The sequence below is a fragment of the Lissotriton vulgaris genome, chromosome 8 (assembly GCF_964263255.1).
Source record: "Lissotriton vulgaris chromosome 8, aLisVul1.2, whole genome shotgun sequence".
NCBI lineage: Eukaryota > Metazoa > Chordata > Amphibia > Caudata > Salamandridae > Lissotriton > Lissotriton vulgaris.
In genome coordinates, this window is record NC_141696.1 from 712,145,891 (window position 1) to 712,167,770 (window position 21,880).

At 42.5% G+C, this 21,880-nt stretch overlaps 1 protein-coding gene across 2 annotated transcripts in view; it reads left to right on the forward strand.

Moving 5' to 3' along the window:
• Positions 1 to 21,880, forward strand: part of UPF3A (UPF3A regulator of nonsense mediated mRNA decay) — a 596,178-nt gene that overhangs the window by 354,126 nt on the left and 220,172 nt on the right. For both annotated transcript variants that reach the window (XM_086934582.1, XM_086934583.1), the window contains exon 8: positions 16,946 to 17,103. In XM_086934582.1, the coding sequence (XP_086790708.1) occupies positions 16,946 to 17,103 (158 nt within the window). The remainder of the gene's footprint in view (positions 1 to 16,945; positions 17,104 to 21,880) is intronic.

Genomic DNA, 21,880 nt, shown 5'->3' on the forward strand with positions numbered 1-21,880 from the left:
GCAAAAGTGAGAAGCCCTCTGGGACCCCTAATGTGGGCAGAGTTGTCTGGGATAGAGAGTGATTTACAATGAATCCTTGAGTCCCATTGTAGAGATAAGAGGTAAACCAGTTAAGACTGAAACTGCAAGTCCCATACGGTGTTTCAAAAGGTCTAGTAGGTTGTCATGCTTAACCGTATCGAATGCTGAAGATAAGTTAAGGAGAATTAAAAGGCAAGATTTGTTCCGATCCTGCATTTTAGTGCATCCTCCACTATGTGTGTCATAACTGATTCGGTGCTGTGCCCTGGATGGAAGCTGGATTGAAATTGGTCAAATAGGTAGAATTGGTTATTGTGATTACAGAGTTGTAAGTGAACGCATTTTTCAAGGAGCTTTCCCAGGGTAGAAATATTGGAGATAGACGGGAAGTTGTTTAAGTCAGTTTGATCAGCTTTAGGTTTTTTTAAGATGGGAGAAACCTGACCGGTCTTTAGGCAGTCTGGGATAGTGCTTTGAAGGAGGGAGACATTAATAATCTTGGTCCAAAGTGGGAGTATGATCTCCGTGAAGAAGTTGGGAGGTAGAGGGTCTTTGAAGTGGTTAGAGAGTTTCAGCATTAATAGAATCTTGTGAATTGCAATTTCCTCAAAAGTTTGGAAAGAGTTGCATGAGGCTTTGCTTTTGGGGGAAGTGCTCAGGGGGACACAAGGGAACAGTAGTCCAGGAGGCGGAGAAGATGTTTTGAGGTGGGAGAGGACGTTGTTCCAAGGCCATCTGCAGATCATGTCTCATGCTTTCTGTCTTCTGAAGAAAGAAGGAGGTGAATTCCTTCCAGTTTGGTAATGGACTAGATCCAGCAAGGGACTGATTGGGTGCGCAGTTCGATTGTACTTTTATGACTTCCAAAAATATTCAAGGTTGATTACTGGGTTGATCCAGGAGGTTTTTGAAGAAGGTTGCATCCGATATTCTGATGCTTTTATGGTATCTGTTCCTTAATGATCTCAGGTGCTTGAGGTGTTCAGGGAACAGAGCTGATCTTTCAGCTAGCCTTCAATTGCATCTTTTTATATTGAGGCTACCATTATACCAAGGTTTGGAATCTTTTGTGAGCGCTCTTTTTAGTTGTAATGGAGCAATCAAGTCCAAAACAGTCTCCATGGAGCGAGGGGAGTGATTTGTAAGATCATGGACATGTAGCATCTCTCCAGGAGGAGGCAAGATGTTGTGGCTGAGAGAGGTCAGTTCATTAAGGTTGATGTTGTGCAGGCTCCATTTCCTCAGTCTGGGTTTCTTTAGTTGAGCTTTATTAGTTATCACAGGTTCTGTGATGAGAATTGTGATGCGGTGGTGGCCGGTCTAATCGCAAGAAAGGATAGATTCCATTTGAATTGAATTCCGCTTCGCAATTATAAGATCTAAGATTGACCCTTTGTTGTGTCTGGACCTGGAACAAAATTGGGTCAGGTTAAGGTCAAGGAAGGTTTTAAAGCTGGATCATTCAGATCATTCCAGTGAAGGTTGAAGTCTCCAAGGAAGATTTGAGTACATTGTTGACTGGTGTTTGTTACAATGGTTTCCATGATTTGTTCAATGAAACCCACATTTTCTTCTGATAAAGAATAATGTGCCTAGGTTTTATACCCACCTGTGAAGTACAAAAAAAGTTTAGAAGCTTTCCTTCAAAACTACCTGTAAATATACTCAATACCTTTTATGCCAATATATTTGGGAAATTATAGTGTGGAATAAAAGTTGAGCTTGCCATCCCCAGGGGTTCTCCTTCTGAATCCATTTATTGCCCAAACATTGTTGTAGTAGCTTCAAATGAAGTCTTGTATTGTGTACAGTTGCGGTGTATAAATGCATTGAAGAAAGGAGGAATGAGATTTGATGGACTGTTGGATTTCAGGATCTCTTGAGAAGTTGGCAGTTTTCGAAGGTGGATACTACTCTGTCCTCTGAAAGAAACACTCTTACCTATTTTGTGCCTAAGATCGCGTCCAAACAAGTCAGCGTTTTAAGCAGAGTTAGAATTATCAAGGCATTGTGGTCTAGATATCTTCTTTTAGTTCAATTTTAGGTGTGGGTAGATGTAGATACTTGGGCATTGGTGTGTGTATGTATGTATATATATATATATATATATATATATATATATATCATCAGCTCTTTCATTGTAAGTTGACTGCTACCATCACCATGCATTTGGGTACGGTCAGAGGATCACCAAATGGAAGGAGAAACCATATTGTAAGTGTGTTTTCTCAATCAGAAAACAAACAGACACATCCTGTAGATCGACTGCACACATTCAGTCTCCTGTCTTCACTTGTGGCAAGATTTGATATAATGCTACCATTCATAATTTCTCTAACCCTACCTTTTTCTTTGCTAGATGTAGGTCTAGAGTGGGACTGAAATCCTTTTTTGTGCCTGTAGTTTTAAGAATAATCTTTAATAGATACCTTTTCCTTTTTGAAGATCGAGGATCAATTCTATTCTGTTATTCTTTAGCAGTAGCTGTTACGTTTTGAAAGTATGCTATTTGGTGTAATGGCGTAGATACTAGGTGTGGGGGAGGGGGTGTTTTCTGAAAACAGAGCATGCACTAATGCACTATTTTATTTATTTATTTGAGTTTTATATAGTGCTGGCTAGACCCGGAGGAATCAGAGCGCTTTACATAAGGGAACAGCGTGTTTAAAGTTGCAAAAGTTTCACAATAGTAACAGAATGAATAAATATACAATACAGGAGTGGTTTAACGAACACAAAAATCAGGATAAGAAAGATCAGGGAAGGCTGGTAATCCACAGGAAAGAGACAGCAGCGGGAAAGAAAACAAGACAAATGTCCAAAGACCGGCAGGGTAGGGGACGGCCATAGCGGTGTGCCAGATCCAATCTCCCCTATAACTGTCAGAGCAGCTCCACCGGGAATCGGCCATGTATGCCTTTCGGGCTCCGCCAGAATAGAGTGAGGATCAGGAGGTGATCAAAAGTCTAGAATCCAAAGACGGAATGTGGGAGCTGGCGAGGATGGCAGGATAGGAGAAGGAATGTGGTTTGGCAGCCATTTTAAAGTCAGGCATGTCGAGTCTGTTAGTCTCCATAACTCTGTAGCTAGTTCATGTTGCCACAAGTTCTAAGGTTAGTTAAATTCGCTAAGTTATTAAACCTGGAAGAACATCAGGACCTTCCTGGCAGAAGGGACATTCACCCTTATCTGCAAAAATACTATTGCGGGCACCATTTTAGAGTCCGGTTCAGTGAGTAAATATGAGAGTATTTGCAGAGAAATTATTGGGGATTTATAAAGACTTGAGCAGGTCAACAAGCCGTATTGGGATCGGATATGGCTCCCTATGGGGGCACCCAAGAACCTACTTTGCAGATTGGGGTGATGGTTGGTCCAGGGTCCCACTAAGGGAAATTAATCCACCAAATTAACAGCCATGTTTTCAGTGTGGAAGTTTGGTACCTCCAGTATTTGCTCAGCAGACTGTGGTCCTTGAGGCATTATTTTTTTTGTGTCATAATTTTTTATTGGAGTTCTATATTTGCACTGCCATGTGTGAACGTTGCCACCCTCCCAAAAACATGCTCCAGATGTATGCTCTAAGGAACCCAGCCATGTGTGAGGCATCTGCACATTTCAACTTTGGTACCTTTTGCCTCAGAGCTTATGATTAGTGTGGTTACGTCCTTTTAGACTCCAGTTTAAGGGGTTTCTCAGCACTTTTCTCTGCTTGTGCAGGTGGTGTCAGCCCACCAGGCTTTTGTTTCTGTTGTTCAGTGTTCAGAAAGAGCTCTGTTTTCAGCCTTGGTCCATTTATTTAATTTGGTATCCATGTGTGAGCATATTCGGAACTTCCATGCCATGGCTATCTGCCTCCTAGGCAATGTGACTGCCAAGTCAACAAACAGGCAATCCTAGTTTTATCTTTGGTCTTACCATCAGGGCATGCAGGTATGTGTTGTACATACAAATATGAGACCTACCTGTAAGTGTTTTGACTAGGTCCATAAATGGGCATGCCATAGCATGTGGAAGAAAACCACATCCCTGCATCACATTTTGAGCAGGAATTTGGTGCCACTAGATAGATCCTATGTAATTACCGTCAGAAAAGTTTTTTGCCGGATTTTATCATGTAAATCCAGCATACCTCAAGACTCCTGTGGGGAATGCAAAGTTCAAAACCTTGGCTCCATTTATCAACTCCCTCCCAAGGACTCCCAAACATATATCTCTCAGTAGTTCCAGTGTAACCCTGATCATTCCCTGTGTGGCCTGATATATTACTGAAACCTTCCTTTCCTTGCCCAGGGTAAGATGCGCATACAACACCTCACATGTTTGGGGATCAACTGCATCCCACCCCCCCAGGTTTCTCAGACTGGCCTGGTGAATCAACTATTGGTTCAGAATTGGTTCTTTTGTAAGGGGTATGCTTGTCTACTGTATGCAGTTTGCCACCATCAAAGAAATCTCTCAACCTCAAAACACCTGACACGGTCCACACTGTAGTGATAGTGATTCTTATCAATTGGTTACATTTGGGGTAACCCCACAATGATATGTCTCGGACATAATCAGTTTCAGATTTCATGCGAGTCTCCAGCAATTTCAATCAGTGTTCATCAATCTAGTTTTGCTGTGTTTCTGAAACTGACATTCCAAAAGCAATGCTCCACACATCGAATACTGCAGGAAGTGAGAGTCCACTGCATCTGGTATAGCAAATCACCCAGCCAGTCAATGTAATTATGTTGACAGGTGGTAAGATTCATAATCCTGGGCCGCTAGGAGTTTCATAAATACCCCTTGGTTTCAGCCACCACCATAGATTACCTCGGAGAAGTTAAGAGTTTTATAGGTTTGTTGGTGCAGTATCACAAGTATATTAGTAATGAAATATAAGAAATGTGGTAACACCATCATTGTCAAATGTACTATTCTACCTAGTACTGAAAGGGGCATACTCTACCAGAAGGCAATTGACCGTTGGGTCATATGTAATGTTTTAATAATTTTTCTATCACTTATGTGACATTATGGTAGAACTGGACCTCCAAGTATCAGAATGTTACAGTTTCTAGTCTACGGAATAGGATGCATAGATCATGTGCATTTACTAAATGAAGGAATGAGGACAAATATCGCTTATTTTTGTTCACCTGCGACACTATGGAAAGTTTGTCAATATGTCTATAACTGCTTTGAGAACAACAGAGGTATCCCTGAGATATAGCAGCACATTGTCCTCTTAAGTTTAATTATGTATGAGTAATCATCCAGAAACCCAGGAAACCCCTCCCATTTAGACACCTTTAGTTAGGACTTCATTGCTATGGGCAACTGGAGTCCACTGGGTGGGGAGCACCCTATCCTGTCTCCCTCTGTACTGGCAAAGGATATGATATAACGTGCCCACTGCAGACATAGAATCTTAGTACAATAAACACATCCAGACCACGATCTCATCCCTAAATCCTTCTCTGTCCTAATCATGAACAAATATTTATCCAGTATTGGGGTATCTTTCATAGATTCACATGCCTGAATCATTCCCCGTCGTCGAGGCGGGAGTCCCACGGTAAATAAAAAAGCAGTGCGAGATGAGGCTATTATGGGTCAGAGACTTCAACCTGCCACTTCTGATGAGGATGATGAGAGGTCAAAGGGAGAAGTCGCGCCAGGAGCCTACTGAGGGAGCGCATAAAAGCCATAAGATTCACCTTGAGTCTTTATAGGCACTTCTCGCAGAGGATTCAACTCCCTTTTCTTCCCTGACACTGCATCAGGGAAGTCCACTTGACCTGACATTAGGAGTATATAACGTAACTCCATGTCTACTATTACTGCCTTACCTTTATAATCCTCATCTATTATGATCGTCGACGGCGGACTTATCTTCGATGGTCGTCTACGATGACCTCTTCTACGAGATGGCCTCATCTACGATGGTCAAGAGAACAACCAAATTGCGCAAGCACCCTCTTCAAAGTCCATTCTAAGAGAACATTACTGTAGGATAGTAGTATTCTTTTCCTCTCCCCAAGGTTATTACACCAACTTCAATCAATAGTTCAATAGGAGTTTCAAAGTATGGATCCAAAACCAAGTCTTGTGCTTCAAGTTCTTTATTGATCAAACATGTTAAAAGTTTCCCAGCTTTACACTGCCGACACGTGTTTCGCCCTCTCCAGGGCTTTTTCAAGGCTATCTTAGTTGGTCTATACTTGTCTGGCGTCGGAAAGGTCTACCAATGGTCTCACATTTGTGTTACCCTCATCTACGGATGCCCTCACTTATGATTGCCTCATCCTCGATGGAATTGTATATGGCTGTCGTTTATGACAGCCTCGTCTAGGATGGTTGCTCATGACGGTTATCTATGACGTCGTTCTAGTCTGCATTAACCTGGCCTACATAACCATGTCTACGACAAAGTCTATGATGCGATTGGCTGCGATGGCTTCAGCGGTAACAGCATTATATATATATTTTTAATGTATTGGGCAGCAGCTAGATTTTGACTGCCAGCTACAGGCGAGCAAACAGAATATCTCCTTCATGGTTTTGAGAAGGTATGCAGGAAGCTTACGAGAGTAGTACCTATAATAGACTAAGTCTATTCCAGTGTTTCTGCGCATAGAACAGAAATGATGTGTACCTACTAGCAGCCCATCCGGTCTGATAGGCAACTGTTTGACCAAATTCAGTAATTTCACAGCCCGCTCAACAACAATCTAAAATCCTGCAATGCCTATTACCACACCGCCTGACAAAGAAGGATGTCGTCTGGACCTTATGGGGAAAAAATTCTCTACTTGGGCAGCGGCCTCTAGTAGAGCTGGCAATCCTTTATCCATGATCGGTTGTTTTGACTGTCGAATATGGTTGGACATAACGAGTTTCAATGACCTCATTACTGAGGACCGAAGGCGGGATGCAGGAAAGATTCTGTTGGAAGGTGAACATGCTGCATCAAAACTTTAGATCGCGCCTTGAACATCGACAACACCAACCTCCGTCACTTAGCAGGGGAAGCAGGGCTTAGATGCCAGGGATGGCTTAAAGCCGCTACCTTAAGCCCTGAGCAAAGATTCTTGGCATGGCCTATGATGAAGAGTTTTTGGTTGGGTAAACATTTTAAAGAAGCCCTTTTAGTTATAAAACCTGGCTCTGATACTGCACGATCATTAAGCACCCTTCAATATGGGCGCGGATCTTTCTGAGGAGCGAGATGAAGAGGTTTTCATCAAGAGGAGGAGCAGCATCAATCTCGGTACAGCCTTGCAGCCAGGCATCTTGCTGTAGATAGTCTGTCTAGTTTCTCCCGTCAGGGTGGTCGAAAGTGATTTAAGTATCAAGGCTGAGACGCTAACAGGAAGCCATGATCCCCACAGGGCTCCAATCATTTTACCCTTTTCTCACGTGGGCCCGAAGATTTCAGGTTTTTGTTTACAAGTGACAGGGAACTATGTCAGACCAATGGGTTCTATACCTAGTAACCAATGGCCACTCCCTGGAATTTATCAAACAACCATATACTACTCCGCCCAGGGGTCCCCATCGTTTTCACAACAAATAAGTTATTTAAACGAATATTTTATGGCCTCTCTGGATGGAGAGGATGCAAATTTCTACATACCTGTCCACCCCAAACAGCACGAATATTTTCGCTTTCACGTGGCTGGCGCCCATTATAGGTGCGGAGTGCTCCCGTTTGGGCTGAGATCGTCACCAAGAGCCTTTCACGAAGTACTTGGTACCAGTGGCAGCAGCATTGAGATCTTGAGGAATGCAAGTATTCCCCTATCTAGACGAATGACTGCTCAGAGGTCCTTCAGAACACGAAACCAAGATTGCCACAATAGATGTACCCATCTCGTCTTGTCTCTGGGGCGGATTCTCAACGACAGCAAATTGCAGTCTCAGTTCAAATGTTTGCTTCGTTCCTGAAGATGTGCTCTTCAACGATACATCTCATACCCTTAGCATGGCTCAAAATGAGACCTTTTCAGGAAGACAAACAATGGGTTCGTTCGACGATACCATCAAGGTTACGCTGTGCATGATAAGTTAGGTATATTGCTGGTCGCAGACAGAGAATATAACCCAGGGTCGCACGTTCCTGCAAACCATTCCAGGGTTAGTTTTAACGACTGATGCCTCCATGAAAGGATGGGGAGGTTATCGGCAGGATTTGCAGAATTCAAGGAAAATGGTCTCAAAGACAAAGACAACAGCAGATCAACAGGCTTGATCTCCACAACGCTGTTCTGTTCCCCCAAGCATTCCTCCTGAGGATTGAGGGTTCCTCTGTGCTAGTCCAAACCGACAATATCATCAGCATGTATTATATCAATAAACAAGGAGGAACTGAATCGGCTACACTCTCGCAAAAGGTTCAGGAATTGTGAGAAGGTGTCGCATTTCACAAGATTTCGAGAGCTGAACACGTCAGGGCTCTCCACAATGCTCTGAGCATGTCTCAGTCGGACTGTCACGAGTGGAAGCTGGGAAAGGGACAGGTGAACCCAGTGTTCCAAGTTTGGGTTAAGCCGGCACGGGATCTATTTGCGTTCAGAGAGAACAAGGAATGCCGATATTATGCCAGCAGGTTCCCTTAACAGGGATCAAGAAGGAATGCCGTGTCCATGCAATGGTCAGAAGTTTGTGCATACGCTTTTTCCCCAATGCCATTGGTTCCGAAGGTGTTCTGCAAGATGAAGCTGAAAGGTTACCATCTGATTCCGATTGCGCCCCGTTGGCCGATATTGGTTCTCAGAACTTCTGCTATTGTTTACAGGCAAGCCCATTCGGCTACGGCCTGAGCCTACGATGTTGTCAGGGGACGGAGGCCAAGTGGTTCGTCCGGACCCACAGTCACTACACTTGCACGCACAGCTTATCATTTGTTAGAGTTCAAGGGCATCAACGTTTCAAAGAACTGTTGTGAAACTTTGGCCAAATCTCGTACCCAAGGCACAATCAGGGCCTCAAATGGAAGCGATTTTGCGGTTGGTGTGAGGTGAATGCCATTCACTCAATTAGTTACTGCAGAACAAGTTCTCCATTATCTGCTCTTCTAGCCAAGTGTGGGCTTAGTTTTTTCATCGGAAAAAAAAAATGCGTCTTCCAGATTTAGGAAATGTTTAAAGTTTTCTTTTTTCTGCTCTTTGGCACTTGCCAAACAGTTTATGAAAGGGCTTTTCCGAGCCTTCTCTCCAGTGCGAGCACCCTCCCAGAGTGGGAACTCGGTATTGCTAGCGCAGTTAATGCAGTGTACATTGGAGCTGATCCATTAACCAGATGTCAAATTCCTCACCTAGAAAATTACCCTTTTACTGGCTCTTACCTCTGGAAAAAAGGGTTCGTGAGATCCAAGCTTTCACTATAAAGGAACACCTCAATTTTACATTTTCCTCGGAACTATGTAACCCTTTGGACAAATCCCAGGTCCATTCCTAGGGTACTAACACAATTTCACTCTAACGAACCGATAAGATTAAAGACTTTCTTTCTGGATCCGTCTCCTCCAGCTGAAAGAGTAATACACTCGCTGGAGGTTTAACGCTGTTTAATATTCTAACTACAGCAAACTAAGGATATCAGATGATCCAGCCAGCTGTTCGTGGCTTATGGTCAAGCTACTCTTAGAACGGCTGTAACAAAGGCAAGAATAGCCAGTTGATTAGCATCTTTTCTACCATGACAAGACTAACAAACCTTTGCAGAGGAAGGTCAAAGCTCTTTCCGACTAGAACAGTATCAACATTCACAGCTTTGTAGGCTGGAGTAATTCCAGAAGATATGTGGATCTGTGACATGGAAAAATGTCCACACGTTCACGAGACATTACTGCCTTTAGTCTACATGTCAAGAGGGTTCGGCACTTGGACAGGTGGTCTTACGCTACCTTTTTCGTTAATACCAGTTTCTGTTACCCTTTGACTTTTTAAATATTATCTATGCTTGCCTTTATTCATGATATGCATGAGGTTATGCGATTTTAACATGTTATATTTATATGTACTTTAGTAGATATATTGGATGTGTATGAGATTTACATATCCATGTTTGGACTTTATTATGCATGTCTCTTTAGTTCTTATAACTCATGTTTTAACTTTGAAGGTTTGCATTATCAAGCCTCTCTTAACAAATAATGGATGCAACTGGGAGTTTATCAGCACACGTCTCCCACCATCCGCAACCTACTGTATACTTGGTATACTGCTTGCTATTCTGATTCAGGCATGTGAATCTATGAAAGATACCCCAATACTGGATAAGAAAACAAGTTACTTACCTGTAACTTCAGTTATCCAGTATTGGTATCTTTCATAGATTCACATGCACCCACCCTCCTCCCCGGAGAGTCAGTTCTCTAAGTTTGGGATACTTGTTCCCACTTGTGCTACGAAAATCTGAGGACAGCTGGCTCTGCAGGGAAGGTTCTAGAGGGTGCTGTAAGCTGATTGGTTGGAGCAAAGACTTTGGTCTTTTTAGCATAATGATGTAGATAGGCTACTATAATATAGGCCTCAGGCCTTTTCTAGGGCCTACTACTACAAAGTGCTTTTGGCACTGCTTTTTTATTTACCGTGGGACTCCCGCCTCGACGACGGGGAATGATTAAGGCATGTGAATCTATGAAAGATACCAATACTGGATAACTGAAGTTACAGGTAAGTAACTTGTTTTCTTCTTCATGTCGGCAGTGGCTTCAGCTGGTAACTGTGCATCAACCACGGAGCTGTTCAGCAGATGGAATACATGTCTTGCATTCAGTTTTTTCAGGGTTGTACATGTACACCTAATCCAGAGCTGGGTCTTCTACTGATGCACCTGTTTTCGAAAGCCATGATGTGACCACACAATGGAATATGTGATAGGTAATTACCCTTGAAAAGCTGCACCTTCTCCGGAGGAAAAAGCCAATGGCGTAAAAAACACCTTACTGATGAAGTCTTCACAGGGTTAGAGAAAACCATGAGTCAGAAATCCAGACAAAGAAGTCCCAAAAGCAAAGAGTCAGGATCAGCAAGTGGAGGGAGGTATGAAACATGTGAAAGAACACAGCTTTGTTGCGACTCCAACCAGACTGAGGCCTTTAACTAGTAAAAGAACAGGAAAATTAAATGACATCATCCACTGCATGAAAGAAAAAATAATAGATTGGGAAAGTCAGGAAGAAACTAAGGGAGGAACAGCTATGATGGAAGGAAGGGGAAAAGAAAAAAGGGCAAACCCTGATATAGACTAGTTGTAAAGCAGCCTTAAAAAGCAGCTATATACCTTCAGGCACGTGACAGCAGTTTTGGAATTGAAGAGAGAAGGAGCTGCAGCCAGGAGTCCAGGAGCACAAAAGGAAGCAGCCCCAGATGAGAAATTCCCCTAGCCCGAAGCTTTAGGCTTTATATGGTGTCTTGCAAGCTCTAGGAATCACTGGACACTGAAAAGTACCCCAGTTCCCGGGCGTCCAGGCGGTTAAGAAGCCACAAACGTAACATCAGTAACATGCTTTAAATGTCTTTCATATGTGATCTCCAATCTGCTCTCATTTGCCCAAGTTATCAAAGTGGTCGGGACTCTCTGCATACTAACCACAGTGTGATCAAAGTCTAACACTTCAAGAAACTATCTGGAATCTCATTCCTGAACTATGATCTCGATCTCAGTCACTTTAATACATTGCCAAACATCCAAATTTCCAAAGGTGTTAATACTCATGGCACATCAGAGAACTTGTCCTGGAGCTTCATAACACTCAAGTGAAACTGTGATGTCCCCATATAAGTGAAAACAAAGAAAAAGCTTCTGTTGGGATCAGCTTATTCTTCCAAAAATTAAAGCATGTTCCCAGAGGTGACTTGGCTACTGGCTATTTAATACTTTCCTGAAAATATGCAGATTATGCCTTGCAGTTTTAATTTAGGCCTACTTTCTTTTCACAACTAGACAATGTAAACTTTATACTTACTTACCCTTTATTTGTAATACGACTCAAAGTCAAAATAAGCTTTAGTCGACTTTTTTGTTAATATCTTAAAAGCATACAAACACAATGCAAAATATCATAAAAAGACATTACATTTTTTTTTGTTGCTAAGGATCACATTATGGTCAACCAGCGCAAACAGCGCTAATGGTACACTTTCATCTATTCATTACAAAATCATTAAAGATATTCAAGGGCTTCCTGCAATTTAGCTCCGCTCATAAGTAAAGTGCCATGATACTGCAAATAGGTGGAGTAAGTAAATATTGCAGAAACAAGAATGCATGATGACATTATACATAATTTTCTTTTCTCAACATAAGTGATATTAAACTCTTCCTCAAAGCTTTATAAAATTTACATAAGAAAGCAATATGCATCCTACTTTGGTATGCCAAATTATCACAAGCGCATTTTGGTAGTGTTGCAGACCAGTCGTTTGTAGTTGGAAAGTTGGTCAAGTGATGGAATATATCCAATCTCAACCGAGTTAAAAAAAAAACTATGTCGGGCGTTGTACAAAAAACTGATATATGGTTGCAAGTGATTAATATCATTGACCCTTAAAGTGTGGAGGAGCTCTGTATATGCGAGACTAATGCATTTTAGTGTGGTGATGCAGATAACAGCACTAATTTGTGTTATTCTAACCCTTTATGCGTAGTACTTGGCAGGGCTGGAGTTCCTTTCTCCCTGGCTTAGGGAAATGGTACTCCAACCCTTCCTTAACCCTGGTAGCTAATCACTTGTCAGCCAACACTGCATGCTACTTCGGATTCTTTTCTTTCTGAGGCAGATTCCTCACCTTATGCTTCTTACTCTGGCTTCAGACTGGACTCGTAAACTTTTCAGTTGTGAATTTGTTTAGGAAAGTAGGATCTGCTTCTTATGGTTTATTTATTTATTGTGGGTTTGTAATGCGCTAGAATCAACTCCCGAAGGAGTATCTCTGTGCAGTAGACCGCTGGGGAACCCGTCCTGGCTTTCCCTGTGAGATGGTCCCTACTGGGTATCTCCAAGGTGAAACCAGGCATCCCCGGCGTATGTGGGGGGCCGTTGTGGAGATGAGGCAAGCTAATGCCCAGAGTTGCCGAGTGTGATCCCTGGTTAGAGTAGTCACCGAGATGAGAATTATCGAGTCCGCTGACCCTGGTCCACGACCCTGCCACGTCGGGAATTGAACCCTGGTCCCGGGCCGTCCTCTGCTCTCGGGTCTGCCGCCTCTAACCAGTGAGCCACACCTCTCCATTACCCCCACTTTTTGCCTGATGTAACATTGTTTTTTACTAGTCTAACTGGGATCCTGCTAATCAGGACCCCAGTCTATCTGCTTTCTCCTTAAAACTTCATGCATGTACTTAGTAGGTACACTCCGGATTGGATACTGGGGCACCCTTGTCAGTTCCTAGTATATGGTACACATGTACCCAGGGCATAGGTACCCCCAGAGGCCTTCCATGGGCTAAATAATAGATTATGCCACCCATGAAAGGCCATGCAAAATGGAACTAGAGGCCTGCCATTGCAGCCAGTGTAAGCTGGTGCCTACACCACTTACTTTAGATATAGGTTTACTATATCTATAGGTCAATACACTTAAAACATATAAGTCACCCCTATAGCAGGCCTTGACAATCCTGAAGGCAGGGTGCTGCGTTTTCTGTGAGAGGGTGCCCCTGCATGAGCAGAGCCCCTCTGCGGCCTTCGGAGACCATTCTCCCGGGCTGTCTGTGATGCAGCCAGACATATGGTAGAGGTGCATTATATCCTCGTCGTAAATGCTATGTCGTGTTTGGTTTCAAACACCCAGGAATCATACCTCCACACCGGTAACCGGTGTGGAAGGTATGATTTCACCCTTCTGAAGCGAGCCTCGTGGGGTCACTGGTCTTCCCGGTACCAGCCTTCTCGACCCGGACAACTCAAAATGGTTGCTGCCGACCAGAGGCACATTTTTGCAATCCTGCTGCTGAGCCAAGCTCAAGCAGGGAAAGGCAGAACAATAGGCATCCTGTCACAGGGAGGTGTGACCACCTCCCAGACAGGATTTAGTGTATTGGGGCCGGGTGGGTGCACTTCCAAAGTGCCTGAAAGTCTGCATCTGGGGCACACTTGGTGTTCCTGTGCATAGTCCAGGTCAAACCAGTTCTGGGAGCCGTTGGCTCCTGCTCTTGCACAAACCTTGGCAAAGGACATGGGAGTAACCTCCCCTCTGTCTTGACCCTCCCCTAGGAGGATCCCCTGAATCTGATCAACCCTCTCCGAGGGTACATAAGGGCTTACCTGGCTGTAGGACCTTAGATTTGACATGTCCAACCCTCTCCTGTGAATAGATAAGGGCTTACCTGGCTGTGGGACCTTAGATTTAACGTGGACAAGATTCTGAACAAGAAAACACTGACCTTCGATTGTCTGGACACTCTGGACTTCACTGGACATCGACTGGGCCTAACTTCATCCCCCTCTCCGTTACTGCATCATCTGTGTCTGTGCAACATACAGGCTCTGTGCAGGACCTGTGGAGCATCAAGGACATCTGAAGGAGCTACCTTGGGATGAAGGAGTAACTCCCCTGCATTTGCAGGCACCATAACACAACTGATCAGTCTGCTGCTCCTGAGCTCCTCCGGACTCTGAAGACTCCAGCAACACAGGAAGTGGGTTCCGACGTTCCTTGAGGTTGAGCTGCTCTCACTAAGTTGGCGGCCATTATCCCATGTGGGGACCACATAACCTGAACCCCTGTGCACCGCGTACTTTTGCAAGTGCATATGCTTGTTAGCGATTCCCGAGCTTGTGCATTGGACTCTGTGTAGTCCTGACCCGAGCAGTATTTCCACCAAAGAACTCTGTCCTCCTCGAACCAAGTGCTCCGTGAGCTGGTACTTTGTAATCTTGCTCGAGGTCCTCTTGCGACTCCTGGTCATTTGGCCTGTGGGTCGCACTATCAGTCTGTTGGGCTTCGCTGGTTGCTCCAGACGTGCCCTGACGCCCCATTGCTTGGTGAATCCCCTGGCTCTTGCTGGTCCACACCGTAACCTGCTTGACCTTCCTGTGTGGGTTGCTGTTGCCATGGCTTGTTGGTGCTCCAGCCAGACACTGACCCCATATCACTCGACATCCTTTGTGGGACAGCTAGTATCCGGCTCCTAGTCCTCCTCGACATCTCCTGGCCCTTGTGACTGCAGAGTCAAGCATCCCGCCTTCGCACCTGAAGCACCCGGCATTGGTGGGCATTCGTCCACTGAGTCCCTGGTCACCCTGAAGTGACTGAGACTCTGTCCCCTCTGCTTTCAGGTTCCTTCCCGGCAGCAGCTCTTCTTGGAAGTCCTTCCAGTGAGAACAACAGCGGTTTCCGACATCACTCCAGACCTATGCATCCGGCTGCCCTGGCAACCCAGCTTTTCTTTCGCAGCAACCCTCGCAAGAAAGCCTAGTAGTGCAAGATTCCACCAGCCACTGTAATCCTAACGCATTTCACTCTATTTTCCAAACAGGGACTCTAAACAAGTGGAAAGATTCGGCAAATGTTTCTTTTCTTCTGCCAGTTTGGTCTTTTGATTTGTTAATGCCAGCTGTTTGTTGAGACACTGTTCACATACCCTTTGGGATTCAGTGGCTCAAGCCATCCCTGGTGTGCCCAAAGACCTTAACCCTTTACTCTCTCAGGTGATTGAAGATGTCTGTGATGCTCTTAGTTCACGATTCATTGTTGCTTAGACACCACCAATTCCATTGGGTAGGCCATAGGCACCATTGTTGACCCTCACCGCCATGTGTGGCTGTGATCAACTGGGCTCTTGGGAGACATCCAGTCCTCTTCGATGAACATGCCCTTTGATAGGATTCACTTTTTTGGAGAAAAAGCTGATTCCACTCTTGAACGATTTAAGGAGAGCAAAGCTTCTGCTTGCTCTCTGGACCTTTCGGCCCGCCTCACAAACTTAAATTAGTGGCGGTCACTATGAGTATTAGGAACAAAGACTGAACGGCGTAATATATTAACTGGAGTTAAATCACATATAAAAGGATTCGTCTTGAATAAGGTTTTCAATTGGCCATCGTGCTGTATTGTGCAGGTCAGTTTTTTACATCTTTTACATCTGTTGCGGTCACATTCTTTAGTTGCACAGTTCTACTGGGAAAGGCTAACAGAAGTTAATCGTATTTTAAATATTATGCAAATGTTTTATTCTGTACCCCATGTACTTATGTAAGAGATTTACACCGGTTGCAGGCTTTGTTTGAAAATGTTTTCTTCCTTTTGGCCAGACAGCCCATTTTGGGTAAGTGGTTACAGCCCTTCCCACCCACTGCATTAGAGACATAGGGTCTCATAATGAGGTATCTAGATTTTGGATTGGTAACTCCATCCCCACACCATACCCCGAAGTTTAGAGGGTATAAGTGGGCACACGTTGTTCCCCATTTTTTCTAGAGTATCACCTGGAGTCTGCAGCTGCTTTTAGCAACTGCTGTCTCCAGGTGAGAAACAACAGTTCTGCGGAATGTCACAGATCTTGTAATTCCAACAAGAGCTGGGAACTTGTGTAACCGACCCCATTGGAATTCTCTGGGACCACTTAAATCAAGACCTTGGTTTGCTATAAGGAAATAGAGGAAATGCTCAGAGACATGTTGCTTGTAAATGTGTAACTACATGATATTGATATACAATATTATGGCTAGCCATACATCTTGTGAGGGGTTGTCATCATATATGTATGTTTAGATCTTTCAGTGTTCTTTAAAATATCTTTTTCGCTGAGAACAAACTAATCAATTGGTAAAAATATTGCTCTATGACTTATGTATTTAGGTTGTTTGTGATTTTTTTTGACAGCGTCTGCAATTGTACCCACATATACAGAAACTTCATGGTTTTGTAATAGCGCATTTGGAAAAAGCTATCATTTTAATAGGGTTTACATACTTTACTTGCAGCTCTTAAAAAAGTCTGATAGGGGAGATGAGTCATCCACCGAAAAAGCAGATGAGAAAGAAGAATCCGAAATGGACGATTTTAAATGGGATAAATCTCCGGCATCTGCAATCCTAAAATCCAGACAATCAGGAAGTTGTGTTAAAGATGCCCAAGAAAAGTAAGTCCAATTTTAGTTTAACTTTTAACATTTTACCAACATTTGTTTTCCCACGTTTAGTTTTTTTAATGTCTTACCTTCAATGGAATTCCATTCTAGTATATTTTCAATATGTTATTACTTTCAAGGAGGGCATTGAAGAGCGAGCACAACGTTTTTATTGTTGAAAAATTCAATTGCCAGCTAATGGGTAACCTTTATACACTCTTCTCCAAAGTATTTATTTTGCCCCAGCAGTTTTTCTTTATCAATATATGGAGGAACACAGAAAAAAAATGTTTTTTGTTTTGCAATTGCTTATACATTTGTGAAGTTGTCTTTTTTCTTGTAGACCACATTGTCTACCGAGATAGGAAGATAAAAATGTTCTTTTCTTCACCACAGAGAATGTAAAAAAGGAATGCACTTTTCTGCTGTAATTTGAAGTTATATATTTTCATTAACAGACATTTATTTTAGGATATATGACTCTTTGACTGCCCTATTAATGTGTGTGTTTTTTGTTAGGTGATAATGTAATTTAAAGCATTCATTTTTAAATAAAAAAAAAACTGAAATTCACCAGTTGTAATTATTTGAGCTAATCATAACTTGCGGCCCTGTCATGATGCACTGCTTAGGACCTCAGATATTATATCACTCATGACATGTTCAATGAAATCATTAATGACATCACGGATAGCATCTCCAATGACATAATTGACGATAACTCTCACCATACAGCTATTGAATTTACTGTACAAAGCAGTGCAGCCTTTGGAATATGTAAATAACTAATAAATGGCACAGAACAGTGTAAAGCGTGCATTATATAAATATAAGTGCTTATATAAGATAATTATATGGCATGAAAATATATAGTACCTACAACCTACAGCGCTCACCCTTTGCTCTAATTATATATATATATATATATATATATATATATATATATATATATATATATATATATATATATATATATATATATATATATATATATATGATATGTATATATATTATGTATGCATGTAAGGATATTCTGTAGCCTTTGGGAGGGGTTCAGTTACCTGTTATAGTAACCAGCATGTTATGAAGTAAACTATTTGCCTCACATGTCATGGCTTAGACAACGGCTGCAGTGAATAATGTTTTTTAAATACATTTTGCATGGACTAATGTAAGTGGACCAAATTTACTTGACAGGTTGTGACATATATTTGAGTTAAGCACTGCACCAGACCATCATGGTCTTAATAGAATACACTGTGCAACCTTAAGCTTTATGCATTTTAAATATGAGTATGCACATGTTTTCTATTTTATTTTATTTTCTTTCTTTCATTAGTCCTGAACTTGTCAACACTTGTAGCAGGGATTTCTGCTCCTATACAGAACTGTGCATAGAGACTGAGAACCTCAGTGAATTAGGGTGTGCCAAAACTCACCTTAGTATCCAAAATCCCCTACCAGACTAGCAAGCAGTGTCTCATTGGTACTTACAAAACCCCAATGATTTAGACAACCCAGAACATGGACTTAGAACACCTCAGGAAACGTGGAACACTTGAACACTCTTTCGTTATACTAACATATCAATCCAGAACGAGGAGTCAATGAGGACACGTGCGAGTTTGAAATGTTTATTTCTAATGCAGTGTTCTCAAACGCAGTATCTTAGCTAATACAAGCAAACATATTATAAAGATCAAGGTTAAAAGCATAGTTACTATTCCATAAAATACAAAGGGTGAAAGAATGTTAAAATGCTAAAGGAAACAGGTGTAAATAGAACCTCAGTTTACCCTCCCTAGCTAGTATATTATTTTATATCTACAGAAGGTCTCTTTGGGTTTAGAAGGGCGGGCCCATACCTTTAGGTTCAGTGGAAATGTATCACATCATCTCATACACCAACACTCTGCATACGGATATTCATCAAGTGTGTATCTCCTGCAGTGCAGTATCATTCGTGCCTAAACCCAACGTTGGCCACAGCTGCATACATATTATGTCTACTCTGTGCGCTGATCAATCCAAACAATAAACACTGTGTTGAGATAACCTTCAAGGCCTCGGCACTCACTGTACAGACATAGCTTACCAAGCAAGACTGATATTATAATCAAACATGTTATTCTCGTGTAAAGCAAAATACCTAAGTAGGCGAAAAGCATTAATAACAAAATGTGTCGTGTGCAGAGACAGCAGGAAACGAAAAATGGCGTTTAAAATTCTAACTAGCACATGCCAACTTAACACAGTGCAAAGGTGAAACCAGTAAACAAGAGACCCTCCCTTTGATCCATGCACTGATAGGACAAATATAAAGGGACAATTTAGGAACGCAGAGTTCAAGTTCGATAGCTCAAACACAAGTCTTCAATTTGGCACTGTAAAAATCAAAGAAAGGGGAAAAAAAAGGCAATAGTCATGAAAAAAAAATTCAGCTATGGACATTGATAAAGTCAATAGGCTATGCTTCCCAAAAACATTCGAGAGTCCCCAAAAATATTTTCCAAATCCAACTTGATGTGTAGGTTTAAAAAAATTGAGTCTGCAAACCAAGTTCATCTTAATAATGAATAGGCAAAATAAGCAGCAACAGCCTCCAACAGGAAGTCACTGTCATCATCTGAAAACTGATCAGCCATCCAATTTAACAACGGGAAAGAACATACATGTTCTTGGATTACCAGAGCCTCTTGCACCATCAGAGGACAACTCAGTGGGTTCTCGAGAAAACTGCGAGCCAAGAAATCTTGCGCCGCTGCGAACACATTCCAACGACCCAGAATACCATGCATCGCTGCAAAGGCCATAATCCCTCCATCAGAACAAAGTAATTCATGAGCAACTAAGGGACTCATAAATTGATTATAATCCGCATCTGGAGATACCGTATTGCAGAGACACAAATCCAGGGCCCATTTGAAGTCACAACTCAGGCAATGGAAAACAGGCTGAACGCATGTAAAGTAGGAACATCGAAACGATAATCCATACGCTGCACTCAGTGTGGCAAGCGGCAGCGCACCATAGTACTCAAGCATCCGGGCGCGAAGGAGCCCTAGCCGAGACAGCCCCTCTTGAAACAGGATGTGCATCCATTTTGGAATAGACAGAACATCAATAGGACGCCAGCAGCAAGAGCCAGTAGCAAGGGAAATCCACCAAACAGGCTGGAGAAAATAGAATGTAAGAATGCCGGAATGACTCCAAAAATATTTTGGAAGGAAGTCATTAAGCCGCTGCTTACAACTTTAAAAAAGTGAGCCAGCCCCGAAGTGGAGGACGCATTGAAGATTGTATGAATTAATTCACCGAAGTGCAAGGGCAAATCAGTATTTATTAAGGCATGTACTTCTGTGCGGGTGTTAGCCACGTGAAGGACAAATGTTTCACGAGCAGATGTGAGGGCAACTTCTTTCTGGAACAATAGAGCTCTTATGCGACTCATCCTATTGAACTCTGCCTTCAAGGTCGGAATCTTAGGGCAGATGGAAACATCAAGTTTCCCATGCGGGGGTGGATACATTACATTCTTGCAACAAATTACACGTTCACTGACTGTAACGACATAAGCAATCCCTTTAATTAACCCACAACAATCCTCATTGTTCAAAAGTAAATAACTCCCGTTAGCCAGCAACGTGAATGTGGGAACTATTGCAGGCACTGGTGTACTTTTCAAAACACAGGCTAAATTAGGCTCGTTTTGGTTGTAAGAGCCATGTAATTGGATATGTCGACACATTAAGGAATGATCCGGTGTTTCAGCGCATTCTTCACCATTTAAATAAACTTCTCTTCCCTCCCTAAGACATCTGTATGTAAAAGGAAGCGACCAGGCTTCATGGAGATAAGAACTTCCCAGAGGCTCGTATCTGCCAATGGCAAAGTACTTCACACAATTCGTAAATGCAAATAAAGGAAATGGAAGAGTAATCAAACCATGAATAATCCATGTAGCAGCATTGGCTTCCGCCACAGAAAATGGTGAAGGTTCTAACTTCTCAATGTGCAACATGGAAAAAGAAGTATCCGTTATTGATAGTAAGCGTTGCTTGTCAGTCAAATTAAAGGGGGCAAACAAGGCAGACGTATTCAAGTAATGCCATGGCACTTTAGAGGCCTTAAGGGTCTGCAATGTCCATGCAAACTGCATAATGGAACGCAACTGATTTTGACCGTGGTACAGGGCAGACACCTCATCTCGTACAATATCTACAACAGATGACACAATATTATCTAATGTGTAAATGCGAGAAGAGAGCGTGTTAATGCTGTTATCTACAACTGCTAGCACTTTTTCTAAATTAGCTTGATCTATAACCCTAAGGCGGGTAGCCGCCTCAATCTGGGCAGCTTTCCAGATTTCATTATAAACCGCATATATCCATCTTTTTGATCTACCTTTAGCCAGGCCTTTAATAAAATCATTCAGATCAACATCATCAGTCAGTTTAGATAAATGCAGTTTAACTGACGCCAAGGTAGAATGTTTGAGCCAGTTCTGACACAATTTGCCCACAGAATAAATAGGTAGTCACAGAATGGCCACTTTCAAAATGGGGATCTACCCTGACTTGTGTAAAGCCATGAGCTAAACCCAGAAAACTATGCTAGCATGAATCAGCACTTCTGTGCCAGAGCAACCAGCCTTTTGGATCCAAACTGGATATGTTAAAGGAGGAATTCAATAATAGAGTTTGCAACTCTCTCATGGAATATTTAGTAAAATTACCCCATCCGGAATATTCCTCTAAATCAGGAAAGGAAGAAGTATTTAATCTTT